The 14,747-nt window shown below is 33.2% G+C and overlaps 2 protein-coding genes across 4 annotated transcripts; one reads left to right on the top strand and one right to left on the bottom strand.

Moving 5' to 3' along the window:
* Positions 1 to 6: 6 nt before the first annotated feature.
* Positions 7 to 2,931, top strand: LOC111395561 (protein GRAVITROPIC IN THE LIGHT 1-like). The gene is made up of 2 exons (XM_023021595.1): positions 7 to 661; positions 962 to 2,931. The coding sequence occupies exon 2, from the start codon at positions 962 to 964 to the stop codon at positions 2,306 to 2,308; it is 1,347 nt and encodes a 448-aa protein (XP_022877363.1). The 5' UTR covers positions 7 to 661; the 3' UTR covers positions 2,309 to 2,931.
* A 7,065-nt stretch (positions 2,932 to 9,996) lies between these two features.
* Positions 9,997 to 13,831, bottom strand: LOC111395560 (protein trichome birefringence-like 41). 3 transcript variants are annotated; one of them, XM_023021592.1, is made up of 3 exons: positions 11,733 to 12,091; positions 10,633 to 10,804; positions 9,997 to 10,171 (listed from the first exon to the last, which is right to left on the bottom strand). In XM_023021592.1, exons 1-3 carry the CDS (start codon positions 11,975 to 11,977, stop codon positions 10,013 to 10,015), a joined length of 576 nt encoding a protein of 191 aa, XP_022877360.1. In that variant the 5' UTR covers positions 11,978 to 12,091; the 3' UTR covers positions 9,997 to 10,012. The 3 variants fall into 3 exon arrangements, with proteins under 3 accessions (XP_022877360.1, XP_022877361.1, XP_022877362.1); XM_023021593.1 differs by lacking the exon at positions 11,733 to 12,091 and adding an exon at positions 13,480 to 13,831 and having other exon boundaries at positions 10,002 to 10,171; XM_023021594.1 differs by lacking the exons at positions 10,633 to 10,804; positions 11,733 to 12,091 and adding exons at positions 12,392 to 12,563; positions 13,480 to 13,831 and having other exon boundaries at positions 10,008 to 10,171.
* Positions 13,832 to 14,747: the final 916 nt, after the last annotated feature.

Below are 14,747 nucleotides of genomic sequence, written 5' to 3'. Positions count from 1 at the left end.
ATCTTCGTTTGACAATTATGCTTTAACTCATTGATGATACGGGCATACGATCACCAAGTGTTGTGTAGTGTCTTAATTGCATCTGTAGCGTTGTGGATTCCACTCTTGTTTGCATGACTCGTATATGGTACTCATTCGGCACGGCTCCTAAATCATCGCAATGACATAACTTCATTTATTGGCCATAAAAGGTAGTCATTGAATGCTTGTTTCGTATTTTGTTTAGGATTTCCTATATGAGCACTGAGCCAGTGAGCCTTGTAGGATATTCCGATACTCAAAATGTGCACGTTGATTACATTGTTGCATTGAATTTTGATTTTGTTTGATAGCAATAAAAACAGCAACTATGCCGTATAATTGCCACCCCCATTACATATTTAATAGGTTCCCGTCAAATATTTTTGATGGATTCGATATTTTATAAAGCTTGGTCCAATGGGAGTTAACTTTTAGTATTATATGGCCAACTTGCCTGTAACAGAATATTCAGAACAATAGTAAACATGCTTTTAAAAAGTTGTTACTTTCTCCAATTGTACAGTTCTTGACTTTATTCATATATCCTTCCCGCAATCACCGATGATGCAATGAGTCATCTTTTTTGCAGATTACATGGCATTTTGAGTATACGGGATGGAATTTTAGATACGTGTTTTCAGTGCGTCCTTGTACCCTATATTCTCCAGCAGTTAAACTCAACTTTTCTCAAGCTTAAAAGGCAAAACAAAAAGATATTCCATATATCTTTATAGTCTCTTCGAGCTAAGAGTTAAAAGCGTTTGCTTTTTCCTTTTACTGAGATATTCTCATTAATCATTATACATTGCTGTTGTGTTCATTATGATCATTATTCGTAAATATTCTGTTCTTTCTCTCTCTGTATTGCTGTTATTACTTAAACGTTTGAAGTTCCATTTGTTGCAGAGCAACCTCATCATTTACGATTTTCTTGCTTCAGATGGTTTCAGTCGAGGCAATTACCCCAAGTAAAAGTAGGTGGGTACGCACTTTGTCTAAGATTTTGCACATTGGAGATGTGACGGTCAAATGTTCAGACGATCAAATTCAAAAGACTACATCTGATGAGAAGATATCTAATGATCCGAATAAAAGTACCCAACTTCCCTCTGGTGATAAAGACGAGGAGATTCATGATAGGGCGGTGAAAGAAGCTTTTCTTTCCAAACTGTTTGCTAGCCTCTCTACCATCAAAGCCGCATATGCCCAGTTGCAGTTTGCGCAATCTCCTTATGATGCTGATGGGATTCAATCTGCAGATCAGATTATAGTTTCCGAGCTAAAGAATTTGTCTGAATTGAAGCAGTGTTACTTGAAGAATCAATTAGATGATACATCTCCAGAGGATACTCAGATTTTGGCTGAAATTCAGGAGCAGAAGAGTCTGCTGAGAACTTATGAAATTATGAGTAAAAAATTGGATTGTCAGCTTAAACTTAAAGACTCTGAAATAACCTTTCTTAAAGAGAAACTAGCAGAAGCTAACAGAGATAACAAGTCACTCGAGAAGAGATTAAATTCAACTGGGCAGTTAGCAGTGCCTGACAATATTCCTTTATCCGGGTTAAGCCCCAGTCATTATATTGCATATCTAGGGCAGTGTATAAAAGCAGTTAGAAGTTTTGTGCGATTGCTAATTAGAGAGATGGAATCTGCAGGGTGGGATTTGGATGCTGCAGCGAGTTTGATTGAACCCGGTGTTTCTTTTTGGAAGCCAAACCATAAATGTTTTGCATTTGAATCCTTTGTTTGCAAAGAAATGTTTGACGGTTTTAATTACCCAAATTTCTCCATCAAACAAGAGTCCTTGTCTGAGAAGAATAAACGACGGCAGCTTTTCTTTGATAAATTCATGGAGTTGAAATCTGTAAGACCAGCCGATTACTTAACATGGAAGCCTAAATCTGCATTTGCGACGTTTTGTCGCACTAAATACTTGCAACTTATTCATCCAAAGATGGAAGCATCTCTTTCTGGCAATTTGGATCAGCGGAAATCAGTGAATTCAGGTGAATATCTGGAAGCACCCTTCTTCCTGTCATTTGCAGCGATGGCAAAGCACATATGGCTCCTACACTGCCTGGCCTTATCTTTTGATCCTGAAGTCTCAATCTTTCGAGTGACCAAGAAGAGTCGTTTTTCTGAAGTTTATATGGAGAGCTTAAGCGATGAGGCTTTCTTGTCATCAGATGGCACACTCGAAAACAACCCTCTTGTGGCTTTCACAGTGGTTCCAGGATTCAAGATCGGGAAGACTGTTATTCAATGTCAGGTGTATCTTCACTGATCATGAATTCCTAACAGCTCTTAGCTGCAATTAGGATGTTTGATAAGGTATATTTGACAGTACTAGATAACATTAGAGAAGAAAATGGCGTTAAAATCTTGTTCAATATACTTTGCAATCTTGTCGAGTACTATTTACCAAACGCGCTATATAAAACGTCTGGTAAAAGTATTGGATGGTACAATAACAAAATTTTAACTCCGTTTTCCTATGTAATGTATTCTGGTATGTCTAATCCCCCTTAAAATATGCCATAAGCGAGATAATTAGGCTTAACGTCTGATCCGACAACATCATGGATTGAAATCTTTTCCTCCCTTAATCATTCATGGAGAATGATTGCCATAACTTGCTCCTGGTATGGACTTTTCTTTTTGTAAAGGAAGGGAAGTGGAAAGGCCTTTGCAAAATCAAACTAAGGAGATTCCTTTGCATTATGTTATGCCTTTTTAGAATTGCCCATTTTTGTTAATAACTGGCTTTTCTTGAAGGATGGTATAGCTGCATACTTAAGAACTTCTTTTAATAGTATTGTTTTTTATCTGCAAATATAGCATAAAGAAGATATATGTACATTTTTAATAACCATCTGTATATATGCTGCACATCAGGGCATTTTTCTCTTCTGAAGTAAGGCATACTTTTTCAAACTTACTAATTTGAAAAATGATTTGAAAAATATGCAGTTTGTTAGAAGAAGGAAAAAGAAAGAATATTTGAAATTATTATTTTAAGCCACGGTGTGTTTTTTAGGCTCCACCAAAACAGGACGGAGGGGGTTTTATAATGCAGCTGTAAATTACATCAAGAACTCGACTCTCTTCTGCTTCTGGTATCACTATTCTGAAACTGTTGACATCGACCTCCATTGATACGTTTCTTCTGGCGATCAATTGAGCTTCTATCTACCCTGGAGTTCCCTTTGGCATGGTGTACATTTTGCTTTGATCCCTCTCGATCCATTTTCCTAACCCAATGTCTGCAACTTTAACATTACATTCTTCATCGAGGAGGATATTCTTGGGCGGTTTAATGTCGACATGAAGAATGTTGCGATTGCAGTGCACGTGAACTTACTCTAGTACCTTTCCTATCCCAACAATGATCTGTTAACGCCTTTTCCGGTTAAATGAGATCTTTCAATCTCTCTATGCATATTTTCTATCAAAACTATTAGGAAATTACATTATTATTCTCCAACCTTCGACCATTTTTGCACTTCTGTCTCTAATCTTTCGTTATTTTCCTTATCTTCCATTTTCTGGCAACATGATTGGAGTAGGTTGTGGATCGAGGTGCTCAATACTTGGAAGAGTATGGAAATTATATATAGTGCACATTCTCGGCCTAGATGAAATAGAGCAAGTATTTCTCTCAATGCATCTTTAATTTGTGTGTAATCGAAATTTTGATTTTGTTGCGTATGAATTTTTATTGGATGCTTTTAGAAGTAGAATAATTCATATCCTTTACTTTGATTAACAGACATAGATATATGAATTCACTTTAGAAGAAAAATATATATTTTACAAAATTGTCAAGGGTGTACGTACTAGGGGAAGAAATCAAGAACAAGATCCTAATAAGTCTTTCATGGCAGTTTCTTGTAGAGTTTCAAGGACAAACATCAGGAATAAGGATGGACTGTAAATTAGGCTGAACGCCGAAGAGCTTTCCACCATTAATCACCACATCACCTCTTTCACAAGGGGAAGAGGGTGGAATAGTGCCAGGGGTGGAGTTAGAAGTGAATTTGTGGGGGCAATTACACAAAATTTTAATTATGAGGGCAAATGGACTGTAAATTAGGCTGAACTCCAAAGAGCTTTCTTCCACCAGTAATCACAACATTACCTCTTTCACGGGGGGAAGAAGGTGGAATAGCACCAGGGGCGGAGCTAGAAGATAAGATTTGTGTGGGGTAAATTGCACAAAATTTTAGTTATGAGGGGAAAAATTGAAAACTACAAAAAAAGGGCTAAATATTAAAATTTCAAAATTACTGTGGGGGCCTGTGATCCCACTGCCTTGATTGTAAATCCGCCCTGAACCTGTATCGCCTTGGTGGAATCTATAAAAGTTATGTCGAATTGCGCTATAGTGCCCTTCCACTCATTATTAAACTTCCACCCAAAGTAGACGCCTTAATGTTAGGAAGCTTTCTTTCTTTCGAGGATTGCGTGAAATAGATAAGTACAAGAATTATAGCAAGCGAAAATTCTGTGTAACGTGCCAGGCAAACAAGTTCGATCTTGTAAATATGGTAAAGTTTGGAGAATGGAATGGAAAGAAGTTTTAAGGTTATTAGGAAAATGGTCGGGATTCACATGTTTATATATACATTAAAATGTTTCATTAATCACTGTACATATATTTTTGTCATGTTTTACTCACTAAACTTTAAAATATCTCTAAGTGATTATTAAATTTTAACACGTGGCAAGCTATCGCTCATTCATCACGATTCATAAGTCTCACTGAATTTTAAAAGGTTAATTATATTCTCATCACAATTTTTATTTTTTACACCACATTTTAATTACACTTAAGGTTCTTAATTTTTGCTCATTATAGCACTTATATCCCTAACAATTTTTCATGTCATTCCTATACTCAAAATTTTCATTAATTAATACATTTTGTATTTGATATTAATTTTATGTCCAAAACTTCATTGAAATTTGAAATGGCATAAAATAACTTATTTTTTCATGCTATTTAAAAAAGAAAGTGAGAAAAACTATTTTCCCTCAGTTTCAAAGCATGAAACAAATATATTTTAATACAAATCATTATCAAGAACGAGACATACTAATTAATGAAAGGTTAAAGATAAGAGTTCGTTGGAAAAAAAATTAAGGAAATAGTTGCTACAAGGAGTAAAAATTAAAGAGCTTAACTACATTAAAATATGGTGTAACAAATTAAAATTATGGTTATAACCACTCATTTCAAAATACTTCTGAGTAATTACTGAACTTTAACACGTAATCCATCACTCACTCACCACGTTTCGTTAGTCACCGAACTCAAACCTAAGTTAAGCTTTACTCACGGAATATTAAAATGCTTTCGAGTGATCTTTGAATTTCATAATATATTCAAGTAAAGTTGATTTTCTATGATATTCCACCTAGATCAAACAAATAAAATCAACGTCGATGGATAATGAGACTCTTAATATAAGACAAGATGCAATGTTCAAGGGAATAGACTAATGCTAGCTTCAAATTGACGTAAATTTTAATTTAGATTATAATCTTCCTTTATGTCGAGAAAATAAAATAGAAAAATTATTTCTATATTTCGATTGTGATCGTAGACCAAAATCAAGAAAAATAAAAAAATTATATCTCAAATAGGCAGTGAAATTTTCAATATAGAGTCTATCATATTAATCAAGACTAAAAATTTAAAATTTTTAGAGTTGTCACAAGATAATTCAAGAGGAAAGAATGACACCATCTTTGTATATGGTATTTTATACTTCAGATTTTTCAATTTTTGAACAGTTGGATTTAATGAGTAAAGTTCAGTAACCACTCGAAAGCATTTTAAAATTAAATGAAGTGTGACGAAGTATAAGTTCAATGACTTGTGAAATATGGTGAATGAGTGATAGAGCACGTGTTAAATTTCAGTGATAACTCGAAAGTATTTTAAAAGTTCTGTGATTTATAAAACATAGTGAGGGGGTGATGAAGTGCAATGAATTAAAGTTCAGTAACCATTGGAAAGGATTTTAAGTTCAGCAAATAAAACGATATGGATGTACAAGTTTAATGACTAATGAAACATTTAACTTGTTTATACATAGATGTATAAAGTATTAGGGCTGGACAAAACTCCCGAACCGAACCGACCGAACCGAACCCGAACCGAACAGAATCGAACCCGACGGTTCTTCTCAACTTAAATACCCGAACGGGTATTTGAGTCAGGAACCGACGGGTATGGTTCGGTTCTCGGTTCTAGGCCAAGACCCGAAGAACCGAATCTCCGTAATTTTTTTAATTTATTTATTTTAAATAAATAAAATTATTTTATTTTTTCTAAATAAATTTGTTAACTAGTTAATTTAGTTCAAACCACAAAATATGATTTTCCTATTTCTAATATTCAGTTCAAAATCGACTTAATCAAATTAATCTCAATTTTATCCAAATCTGTTATTCTACTGTAGTGTCATTTCTACAGGAGAAAATCGAATTAAAACTCTACAACATCTCTCTTAATTATTTTGAACTCGCTATCTTTCTCTTTCTGTGATTTTAATAATCAAATTTATGAAATTCTTAGTAAAGAGAGACGTGAAACACATAATATTGAATTACGTTATGTTGTAAGAGCTAATATTAAATATATCATTAATTAAATTAACGTAACTTTGTATATATTAAAAAAATTAATTATAATACGGAACCGAATGGAACCAAACCGAACCGAATGGAATCGAACCCCAACGATTCCATAATTAAATTTGGACCCGACGGTTCCACTTACTAAATACCCGAAAATTTTTTTAAGTTCAGCAAATAAAACGATACGGATGTACAAGTTTAGTGACTAATGAAACATTTAACTTGTTTATACATAGATGTATAAAGTATACAAGTTGGGTGGTTAGGTCAAAGGGTTGAAATTGAAGAAGGAATATTTTTACTAGAATTATTTTTGGATGCCTCTGGGGAAAATTGGTTAGGTATAGCCGTATAGATGAACTAAGCCGCCTGCTTTTGTTTCTTTGTGGGTTCCTAAGATGTTTCCTCCAATTACTTTAACGTGTTCATTTCACTTGGATGAACCTTTAAAGAGAAGGCAATGGGAATGGGGTCCCATGCACAAGGGCAAATATCATCTAAACTCAATTCTAGTCTGCACACCAACTTGGCCACATTATTGAGTCGATTTTAGCATCAAGGACCCATATGATGAGTAATAAGTCATGAACTTGATAGCAATTGGTCCTCAGTGTATCTAAATTTATCCAAAAATGCGTCGTCTTAAATCATTAATTAGTCGAAAAGAGTTGGGGAAAAGTTAAAGCGATAAAGGGTGTTAGATTTAGGTTTTGGAATGAAAATAATTCTTCATTAATTTTGAGATTCAATACACATCAATATATAATACACGGCAAATTGATGTAATTGGAAATAAGAATTAATCTAGGAATAAAAATAAGTAATATGCTGACAAATGGGAAGATAGCTGTAATTTCCATTAATAAAGGGTATTATCTTTGGATAATAAAATGGTGTGACCAAACAAAGGTTTGAATTATGCAATATGAAAATGAAAATGAAAATAGATTGATGACTTTTTGCATGCACAAGACATGGAAGACACGGCAATCAAAACGGGACAAAAAGGTAGGCATAAATACAAATCAACCGTAAATACTCCAAATAAACTAAAGGAAATGAATGATTTAGTGTATTGGTTGGCATTCCATTACTATATTACTAAAATATCTTGCAATGCTAAAAGAATTTCCTCCACGCCTCAAAAACATGTTTTTGAGGAGACTTTTGTCATCATCAAAGGTTGTTACCTAGGAGTGATAAACGGATCGAGTTGCTCGTGAATTCGTTTAAACTGATTCACGGATAGCTAGAACTCGTTTTGGAACGAGTTATGAGCCGAGTCCCACACATTTTATTTTTCACTAGTCGAGTTGGCTCGCAAGCTAGGGTCTTTGAGTCGGCTCCTTTTGGGCTCGTTGACTACAATGGTCTTGTTTATAGGGAAAAAATCGTATATGCATCACCAAAATAAGTGGACAATTATTTTGTGGAATATGAGGTTATGCATTTTTTGCATCCCTTCCCTTCCTAGCTTTCCTCACTCTGCGGGACTAGATCGGCACTGATTTGATATCTCGACAAATCTTCTGGTTTTCATTCTTGTTTAGTTAACAAGCGAGGTCTCTCTCAGCAATGTTGGGAATGTAACTTTCAGCCGTTGTCAAACATAATAGAAAAACCAAACTATGATACGCAATTCGAATCTTTCTAGCAACATGACAAGAGAAGCATTAGCTCTGCAGTTCTTTCCTTGGCCTTCATCCATGTATAATCATAGACTAATTAATATAGTGATTAATTTGTGATAGAATTTGGGAATTTGAGAAATTATTGGGATTAAATTGCTAATAACCCGTTAATTAATTGAATGATAACAAGGGGGGTTAAGTGATTTGATTATTTTCAATTATACTATTATATTACAGTATAAATGGAAAATATAAAATTGATTAGTAAAATATGAATTTTTAATTTTAAAAAGGTGGGTAAAATTCTCACTTTTTGTTATACAAAAAATTATTGATAATATTGTTAATATACTATGAATCAATACATTTAGTTATTGCTAAAAGTAAGTTTTAGACTGTAAAATTTTATCGATTCATTCTGATCTCACACATATGATTACGTAATTTGTTAATTTTTTGTAACCTGAGCTTGAATATGATGCTAGAAGTATGAAATATCAATAATTTATTATTATTATTATTATTATTATTATTATTATTATTATTATTATTATTATTATTATTATTATTATTATTATTTTTATTAAGTAATTAATTAATTAGATTTTGGCATCATGATATAAAGGTTGTATGGGTTATGTTTGGTTGTACTGTGATTGTGCATTGATTTTACAGTTTCACAAAAAGGTGTGTGATTCGATGATGGATAAGGATAACATTTCTTGACCACCGAATAATTATTGTAGAACAATCCAATTATAATGCTAAATTCCTATATTACTTCAAAATAAGTATGTGTAATTCCTATATGTGCGTTGGATGCAGATATGAAGACTGTCACTATGTTCATTAATTGTGGTTCAAATACATTTGAACTTATTGTGCTGACAGGGTGCATACAAGCAGATTTTATTGACACGATATCAAGTGAATTACAGATTGATATGAGGTCTAGTCTAAGATGGATTAAGTTGTTGATGTAGACATGACCTCTATTTGGATAACTAATAACTCTCTTCTATTCTACATGGAGTTCTAGAACAAGGACAGTCGAATCACTGCATCGCTGATAGAAAGCGTCCATAAGTTAAATGAAGCTTCAATGTACTGAATGCTGATTATAATAGATTGCTCACTTCTCCTCGAGTAGGACGATATAAATATTTACAAACATCTCAATTAGTCTTCTGACCTTGATGCGGAGTTGACATGCAATTTTCATACGCGTAAAAGCTATGTAATCCTTCTAAGTATTGGCCAATTTTATTTAGAATAATAATTTTCATGAAGTAAACATTATTATGATATTTTGCAAGATACATATATTATTTATGCAATATGTGATTTTAAATTCCTCAATATGTGGTGTGTTTGTGTCATTTTGCTGTATATTACATTTCTAGTGCATGCATCAAACTTCGCTGATCCCATGGTTGATTGATGAATATGTCTCAAGTTAGGCTAGCACAATGTGTTATACAAAATGGTTCTCATGTCAGATGTGCAACTTATAACAACAAACTCATATTTGGTCTTGAGATTATACAATTGTCTGTGTCTTTTAATCGTATCACCATGAGGAAGATTTATAGTATGTTATATAAAAGACACCCAAAGTAGTAAAATAATATCTGAATGGATTTGTAACAAACCTGTGAATCATCAATTTATTTTGATTGTTTTCGCAACACAAAATGAAAAGTGTAGCTCCTCTACGATTCCACCAATGCCATGTTGAAAATAAGCACATCGATCCCGTTTTCCATTTTTCCACCCTCAATTGAGTCCAATTTCAAGATTCTACCGTTGGCTTCTTTCACAACATCCACCAAATATACATTGCGATCAAGCATCACCTTAACGTCAAAATCCTGCAAAACATTACAAACTTTTAGTTCGACCCAAACATTCAAGCAAGACATGGAACTCCAAATTTAATAAATTGTTTCTAAATTGGAATATCGACCCATTTTACAAGTTGTTTTGATGACATTTTAATGAACTTTTTGATTCTTTTATTGCTCATACCCATTGGGTATTTATTTTTGTGTAGCCTAAGCATATAGACGCATTGACTTTATAGCTTTTCTTAGAGTTGCATTTGATGCCCTGGAAAGTCATTGAAGGACCCCACAGTAGTTCAAAATGGGCAAATTTCTTATCACCGAAACGTTTGTTGTCGAGTCTTTTTCAACTTTTATGTAATTAATGGTTCTAATCTTTCACTTTATCTAATTCTATGCTTGTGTCTAACTTAAGATAAAAAAATATATCTTTTAAAAATATGTGATACTCAGTATAATATACGACTTGCAAAATTGTTTGATCTTACCGCGAATGTGAATGTAGAAACATCTCCAACTCTAGAAACATTATATTTGGTCGATGGTAAGGCTGTGTAAAGCAAGCATGTTAATGACTGCCATTGATTCCGGCTTAAAGAATCTCCCACAAACATTATGCTTTTCCCTTTGAATCTTTGCAAGAAATGTTGGCCATCAAATCTGCTCAAACACAAATTTAATTTGCATCAAAATCCTTTACTTTTTTTTATTTTTTATTTATTTTTGGTAATTGTATTGAGTAGGAAATTAGCCAATTAATGCCATCAGAGACTTAAGACTAGGTGTCACTACATACAAAGATATTTATGAAAAGTAACAATTATTTTTGTATCATCCTATATAGTTATTCTATCGACTGAGGAGAAATCAATTATGAATAACTTGACGTCGTCCATGTAACAAAAAGATAAAAGATTACCTGCTTTTTGGCCAGGTTGAAGGCCAGGCCAAAAAATAGGGGGCCGACGTGACAGCCTTATTACTATTAATAAATAACAGGGACTTTCCAGCCACTTTTGTTTGTTGGAATTGGTCTATTCCGATGGAAAATTTAACAGGCTTCACAGATGAATTTCTGGTTTTAGTAGTGTAAAAATCTTGTTATGCATATTTATGAAGAGTCAAATTAATTAAAGCAAAAATTAGTATTAATTATGTAAAAGGTGAAAAAAATAAAAAATTGAGTAGACAAAAGTCAATTGTAAGCAGCATGTGTTGGGATCTGTTCTCTCACAAGACATCCCATGATTTTGCTGATAAATTTTAATTTTTTTATCCCATCACGTGAAGACACGAAGAATCTATGTCAGTATTGCTAATGAGCTGTAAATTTTGGATGCAATTATCAATATTTAATTTTAATATAATTCTTTAATGCGAAGATCCTGTAAATACAGAGGGGAAGTGATAGGATAAAACTACTATGCCAGAAAGATTTGACAAAAAACTTGACATAATTACATATAGTAGTAGATGATTGAATGAAAGAGTTGATTGTGATTTAAGCTGTCAATGATAGAATGCCACGTAACATTATGTTAAACTTTATGCCAATCTCGAGAATGTAGCATTATTGAAGATATCATACCTTGGTAAGTTGCAGGCATGGGGTTGCCATTTGTATTTGAGGTATAAGGCATCAGAGCGGCCATTGTTTTGACAGTTGAACTCTCTCTCAATGAATGGACAGGATTTTGAGTTGTAGAGAGGGGATGATGAATCAGTGACCCAACTTCCTTCAAACAAATCACAATTCTTTGCATTTGATTGGTTGATTCTAAGAAAAATAAACAGCACCGCACAAAATATACAGAACTGAGCCCACAGATTCATCTCTCTCTCTAAAATGCAAGAAGTTTAGAGAGAGAAAGTAACTAGGAATGGCCTCTTCTTGTCACTTCTCTCCTTTCTCTATCAGTGTTCTTTCTGTGTGCAATAAATAGAGCTTTGTGTGTGGCGTGGGGGAGGCTGTGGATGGTAATATAAAGGGAAAATTAGGGTGTAGAGCTGGGCTCCTCGACTTTTTATATAATTTAGGTATNACCCCACAGTAGTTCAAAATGGGCAAATTTCTTATCACCGAAACGTTTGTTGTCGAGTCTTTTTCAACTTTTATGTAATTAATAGTTCTAACCTTTCACTTTATCTAATTCTATGCTTGTGTCTAACTTAAGATGAAAAAATATATCTTTTAAAAATATTTGATACTCAGTATGATATACGACTTGCAAAATTGTTTGATCTTACCGCGAATGTGAATGTAGAAACATCTCCGACTCTAGAAACATTATATTTGGTCGATGGTAAGGCTGTGTAAAGCAAGCATGTTAATGACTGCCATTGATTCCGGCTTAAAGAATCTCCCACAAACATTATGCTTTTCCCTTCGAATCTTTGCAAGAAATGTTGGCCATCAAATCTGCTCAAACACAAATTTAATTTGCATCAAAATCCTTTACTTTTTTTTATTTTTTATTTATTTTTGGTAATTGTATTGAGTAGGAAATTAGCCAATTAATGCCATCAGAGACTTAAGACTAGGTGTCACTACATACAAAGATATTTATGAAAAGTAACAATTATTTTTGTATCATCCTATATAGTTATTCTATCGACTGAGGAGAAATCAATTATGAATAACTTGACGTCGTCCATGTAACAAAAAGATAAAAGATTACCTGCTTTTTGGCCAGGTTGAAGGCCAGGCCAAAAAATAGGGGGCCGACGTGACAGCCTTATTACTATTAATAAATAACAGGGACTTTCCAGCCACTTTTGTTTGTTGGAATTGGTCTATTCCGATGGAAAATTTAACAGGCTTCACAGATGAATTTCTGGTTTTAGTAGTGTAAAAATCTTGTTATGCATATATATGAAGAGTCAAATTAATTAAAGCAAAAATTAGTATTAATTATGTAAAAGGTCAAAAAATAAAAAATTGAGTAGACAAAAGTCAATAGTAAGCAGCATGTGTTGGGATCTGTTCTCTCACAAGACATCCCATGATTTTGCTGATAAATTTTAATTTTTTTATCCCATCACGTGAAGACACGAAGAATCTATGTCAGTATTGCTAATGAGCTGTAAATTTTGGATGCAATTATCAATATTTATTTTTAATATAATTCTTTAATGCCAAGATCCTGTAAACACAGAGGGGAAGTGATAGGATAAAACTACTTTGCCAGAAAGATTTGACAAAAAACTTGACATAATTACATATAGTAGTAGATGATTGAATGGAAAAGTTGATTGTGATTTAAACTGTCTAATAATAGAATACCACGTGATATTACGTCTATCTTGATAATGTAGCATTATTGAAGATATCATACCTTGGTAACTTGCAGGTATGGGGTTGCCATTTGTATTGGAGGTATAAGGTATCAGAGCGGCCATTGTTTTGACAGTTGAACTCTCTCTCAATGAATGGACAGGATTTTGAGTTGTAGAGAGGGGATGATGAATCAGTGACCCAACTTCCTTCAAACAAATCACAATTCTTTGCATTTGATTGGTTGATTCTAAGAAAAATAAACAGCACCGCACAAAATATACAGAGCTGAGCCCACAGATTCATCTCTCTCTCTAAAATGCAAGAAGTTTAGAGAGAGAAAGTAACTAGGAATGGCCTCTTCTTGTCACTTCTCTCCTTTCTCTATCAGTGTTCTCTTTCTGTGTGCATTAAATAGAGCTTTGTGTGTGGGGTGGGGGAGGCTGTGGATGGTAATATAAAGGGAAAATTAGGGTGTAGAGCTGGGCTCCTCGACTTTTTATGTAATTTAGGTATGGTCCTCAACATTCAACAGTTAGGTTTTTAAGTCCCTAATCTATTTAGATTCAAGAGTTTGGACTAGTATGCGACGAAAATTATAAATGTAGATGTTAAAATCTAAGGCGATTTTTAATTGAATTGATGAAAAGAGTTAAGGGGCTTTATATTTTTTCTCTCTATCTTTAAGTCACATGAAAGTAACAAGTGATAGTAAAATTCGAATGGAGGACACTAATTCATATATTTAAACTGAGTGAGATTCAAAACTTTCATTTCGAAGTTTGAAGACCCATACCGTAGAGTGAAATAATTTGTACTCAGAGACTCTAATTAGTAAATACTATATGTAAATAATTAATTTTCTATGTCATTATTTTATGAACACTAAACGAGATATGAAAAATCAGCCATAGAGTGAAAAAATATGTATTCAGATATTCTATTTGGTAAATACCAAATACAAAGAATTAATTTACTATGTTATTATTTTACGAAAACCAACAAGGCATGAATAATCTACCATAGATTGGAATAATTTGTGTTCAGATACTATATTTTGTAAATGTGGGGTTTGAAATTTTCGGAATTGGGAGTTGAAAGAGAAATTAAATGCTATTATCTAATTAATTAATTAGTAGAATAAATTAAATTAGCGAATTCCCTCTACACATTATTTCTCGATTTAATATTCCATATTTAAGTAATTCAAGACTTCGACTAAACAAGATAAATGTGTTGTACAAAAGAGAGAAAAGAGAAGAGAGTGTAGAGAAATCAATAGACTTGTATGTATTTTTATTAAAAATCAAAGTCCCATATTTATTGGGA

This window comes from Olea europaea, chromosome 6 (genome assembly GCF_002742605.1).
Source record: "Olea europaea var. sylvestris chromosome 6, O_europaea_v1, whole genome shotgun sequence".
Lineage (NCBI taxonomy): Eukaryota > Viridiplantae > Streptophyta > Magnoliopsida > Lamiales > Oleaceae > Olea > Olea europaea.
This window is presented reverse-complemented; position numbering and strand designations above follow the sequence as displayed.